This window comes from Brassica oleracea, chromosome C5 (genome assembly GCF_000695525.1).
Source record: "Brassica oleracea var. oleracea cultivar TO1000 chromosome C5, BOL, whole genome shotgun sequence".
Classification (NCBI taxonomy): domain Eukaryota; kingdom Viridiplantae; phylum Streptophyta; class Magnoliopsida; order Brassicales; family Brassicaceae; genus Brassica; species Brassica oleracea.
The window spans coordinates 17,144,209-17,148,652 of record NC_027752.1 but is presented as its reverse complement, the minus strand read 5'-3'; the positions used below and the strand labels follow the sequence as shown (position 1 = coordinate 17,148,652).

General features: G+C 36.8%; 2 protein-coding genes across 2 annotated transcripts in view; one reads left to right on the top strand and one right to left on the bottom strand.

Moving 5' to 3' along the window:
- Positions 1–2,142: 2,142 nt before the first annotated feature.
- Positions 2,143–3,431, top strand: LOC106343332 (nuclear transport factor 2-like). The gene is made up of 2 exons (XM_013782513.1): positions 2,143–2,546; positions 3,131–3,431. Exons 1-2 carry the CDS (start codon positions 2,250–2,252, stop codon positions 3,200–3,202), a joined length of 369 nt encoding a protein of 122 aa, XP_013637967.1. The 5' UTR covers positions 2,143–2,249; the 3' UTR covers positions 3,203–3,431.
- Positions 3,347–4,444, bottom strand: part of LOC106343331 — a 1,406-nt gene continuing 308 nt past the window's right edge. The window contains exon 2 of the mRNA XM_013782512.1: positions 3,347–3,996. Coding sequence (XP_013637966.1) covers positions 3,544–3,996 — 453 coding nt within the window. The 3' untranslated portion in view covers positions 3,347–3,543. The remainder of the gene's footprint in view (positions 3,997–4,444) is intronic.

Sequence of the window (4,444 nt, the reverse complement as noted above, 5' to 3'; positions counted from 1 at the left end):
GTACAAAATAATTATACAGAGTATATCTGTATAAACATCCAAGACACCACTATCAAAGGATAACCATCCAAGACATCAACGGACCCACATGAGACAAGCATGGGACCCACCCGAAGACTTTGAAACAACACGACAAAGGTCTCCACCAGTCACCCAAGACCTTACACGTAGCAAGCAAAGTGTCGGCACAATCAGAAGACGACACGTAGCAAGCCGAGTGTTGGTCAAATTAGAAGACGACACGTGGCAACCAATCAATACGCAAACCTCGCCTATAAAAAGAACCCTTGAGGAAGAACGAAGCACGGTGGGAAATTTTCGAAAAGCTCTTTCTCACTCTAAAAATCGCTCTCCCTTCTCCCTAGAAATTCTGTAAACTTTTAAGTTCTATCAGCAACTCTGTAACCAAAGATTGTAACATCAAGATCAATAAAAGTAAGTATTAATCACAATCTTGTCATCATAAGTTTGTTTTTAATCCAGCAAATAAATAAAATCAAAATAAATTAAGAACTTTGTAAAGAAATTAATAGAAAGAAATAAAAATAAAACTGGTACTTTAGAAGAAGTCCACTCGAGATTGTCCACATTTAAAGCTCCAAAACGTGTCCCAAAGAAAGTTGCAGAACTCGTTTGAATTAATGATTGCTGTCTTTGAATAGATTCAATATTGTTATTGATATTTGTGTTTTTTTTAATTTTATTAGATTCTAAAGTATGTGTTCAAATCAAGTTAGGATAAATGGTGTATAAGTCGTTTCACAAGTCTATTTTTTGTTTCAGAAATGATAATGAATAATAGTGAATGAGTTTAGCGTTTCTACTCAACCTTAAATCACATAGGGTCCAAACCCTATACCCTAAATCAAATAGGGTTCAAACCCTATACCCTAAATCAAATAAAAAGTGAATAAGAATCTTGTGTGTAACAAATTAGATTTTGTATTTAACAAGTCAATTTTAGTGTTTTAGAAATTATAGTTTAATGTTTATTAAGTTATAGTTTAATGATTTCGAAATATAAATTAGTGTCTTGGATTTTTGTGTTCTTATACATGTTAGAGTTAGAGTTGATTAAGGGTTTTAGAGTATAGTATTTAACAACTCGATTAGTGTTTTTAGAGTTACCCCATTTGTGGTTTATATCCGCTTGGACCCACCCGAAAATTTTAAATATCTGACCCGAGACCCGGATCCACACACTCCCAAAACACGTGAATTGTTGTCATTTGTCGAAACAAAATAAAACAAACAATAGAGAAAAGGGGATTAGGGTTCTTCCTTGGTGAATCTAGAAAATATGATTAACTCAGGAAACACGAAAATTTAGGAAATTAGAGATTTAGAATATATTCTCTTAACAGATTTGGAGAGATTTAGGAAAAAATATACATTTCTAATTTGGCAGAACATACATTTTGTTGTCTGTAGAATATAGAAAATATGGTAAATTGTGTAACCCGGCTGCGGTAAGATAGAGTATTTTGGTAGATAAAGTAATCATACTTTTGTAGAGTATTGGTACACATGCAGATTTTGTGGTTTTGTCTTCGTAGATATATTGGAAAATAATAGTTAATGAAATCTACTGTAGTTCAGAAATAAGGAAAATGGCAGCTGATTTATTCTACGAAGGTAGAATTATAACCATTGGTCGATTTTATGTTCTACAAGCTGCATATATCTATGTAGTTAACCGAATCTATAATCTACGAGCTCGTAGATGGTAGATCATGTTTTCTGCGATCCGTAGATCAAAATATAAAATTGTGTTTACTAATAATTAGTCAACCAAAATATTTTTCATATGATTGTGTCTTGTTTATGTACATTTTGTATATTTTTCCATATTTCTCTGATCCTTAAAATAATTGATATGAGTTTTTAAAGTTGGTCAGGGGTATCTAAGTTCAAACGAGACTAAAAAGAGATTTATGGCAAAGAGATTGTTTTTCTATTCCGTTTTGGTAATATATAAGATGAGAAACAAAAACAACAAGAGAACAAAAGCTTGGCTGGTTTAATCGAGTCACGGATAAAAGAGGGTTTGATCATTGATCCAAACATCAATATCATATATTAACGGGACTGATACTGTAAAGATAAAGGCCCATTACGAAGTATCTGTTTGTCTTCTTGATCTACTGGAAAATTTAAGTTTTATCATGTCACCCTTTCTGTTTCGTTTCTCTCTGTAGACGCTTTGAAAGGACGACGCAAAGAGAGAGAGAGAGGGGAAGACGATAGAGATGGATCCAGACGCAGTAGCCAAGGCTTTCGTGGAGCACTACTACACCACCTTCGATTCGAATCGTGCAGGATTGGTCTCTCTTTACCAGGAAGGATCCATGTTGACCTTCGAAGGGCAGAAGATCCAGGGCTCTCAGAACATCGTCGCCAAGCTCACCAGCCTTCCTTTCCAGCAGTGCAAGCACAACATCACCACCGTCGATTGCCAGCCCTCTGGTCCCGCCGGCGGCATGCTCGTCTTTGTCTCCGGCAATCTTCAGCTCGCTGGCGAACAGCACGCTCTCAAGTTCAGCCAGGTCCCTCGATCTTGAGTGTTTTTCTTTCACATCGTTTTAGCTCTCGATCATGTTACGTTAGGGCACTTGACGCTTGTTTGATCTTGATTTGACTCGAAATTTCAAACCCTAACTGAAGCATTGAGTGACGGATCTATGACTAGGCGGATGTTGAGAGCCGCATTGATTGTGTAGATGTAATCTCAGTGTTCTGCTTTGTTAATCTTGCATAGGAACCATGCTTCTTCTAGGTTATGTTAACTATGCTATGCATTCGATTACATAAGTGTTCCTTGTGGTATGCGTATCATCTTCTGCTCTAGACTATATCTTTGTATTTGTAATGTCGAAGACTCTTCTTACCTATGCCTGCAGCATTAGACTCTTACTTCTTACTTTCGAGGTACTAGTTACGTCTTATGTTATCAGTTCTGTGTAAAAATCAGAGTAGGTGTGTGCATTCATTTCAACTTGACCTACTCATGTTGTGAATCACGCATTGGATATTGTTTGCTACACTATATAAAAGTAACATACATCTGTTGGCTTCATGTTGTTTTGGTTTTTAAATAGTAGCCTGACGTACCTGTGTTTTTGTGCCCCAGATGTTCCATTTGGTATCGAATCAGGGAAACTACTACGTGTTCAACGACATATTCAGGTTGAACTATGCCTGAGGAATCTAGTTGCAGAGACTGATGGATCTTTGGTGGGTTAATTCATGTTGGTTTTTAGTAGAATTGAAGCTTGTTTTGCTCTCTGTCTTTACTTTAATCAATGGAGAGCTCTCTGTTAACTTTGGTTGAGATGACTCTGTGTGATTCAGCAAGCGGTTATAATCAATTATTACAATGAAAAGGTGCTTCTCTGTTGGAACCCTTTTTCATATTGAAAAGTTTGCTGAAACAACTACATTTTTACATTTTGCCTAAAACTGAAAGTAAAGAGATAATGAGTATTTTTGACCCTGTCTCCAGATAGTAATTGTATGACATAAACAAGTTGCAGAAGAAAGATATCATTCTTCATCATCGTCGAAACCGAATTCTCGCAACAGATCGGGCACTTGGATATGAACTCCATTGTTTGTTCCACTCCCATTGTGAAGGTTGTTTTCCTCCTTGTCGTTGGAAGTCCCTTGAAGTCTGTTCTTGATTGGAAGTAACTTACCTTTGAACACCCCTGAAAACATACCTCCGATGGATCTGATTGGGTGGGTTAATCTCTCTTTCATCATGTAAATCATTGAGTACTCAGAGAGCTGCCACGTCAGTGTCAGGATGATCAAAGCCGAGAGCAGTATGTGGGTTACTTTGTTCTGCCTCTTCACTTCCTTGATGTCTTTAGCTATCTCTTCCAATCGTCTCTTGTCCTCTTGTTTTCCTTTGGAAGGTGAAGAAACTGGCGATGGTTCTCCTTCTTCATCTTTGGCAGTCACAACTGTCTTTTGGATTGGGTTCGGTGATTCCAACTGAGTTTATAAACAAAAATTAGCATCAGCCCTGAAATTGTAATATAGGTCATCAAGTCATGCCATTAGAGAGAGAAGTCTTGGCCAATGGCCATCATCAAACAACAACTTGTCAACAACGCATCACGTTTTGAAAAGAACAGTTCACTGTTACATTCCAAAGACCCAAGTTGTTCAAGTACCAATAATGATACACTGACAAAAAGAATCCTGTTCATTTTCTTTTCTTTTTGTATTTGTTCAATTCATGAAACAAATCAGGCCAGGCGGATTTCACTAAATCAAAGCACTTATCACAGAAGAATAATTATTACACAGCCTCGTTTAGTTTTTTTTTTTTTGCAGTCCATGATGATTCAAACATCATGTTCAACCTTGTTGAACCCAGAAAACTTGATTAGGGGCAAACATCAGATTAATCAATTTAAACCAAAATACATCGGATGGG

Coding starts and splice junctions, on each gene's coding strand:
- LOC106343332 (XM_013782513.1), top strand. CDS start 2,250: ATGGATCCAGACGCAGTAGCCAAGGCTTTCGTGGAGCACTACTACACC. Junction 2,547..3,130: donor ACGCTCTCAAGTTCAGCCAG/GTCCCTCGATCT, acceptor TTTGTGCCCCAG/ATGTTCCATTTGGTATCGAA.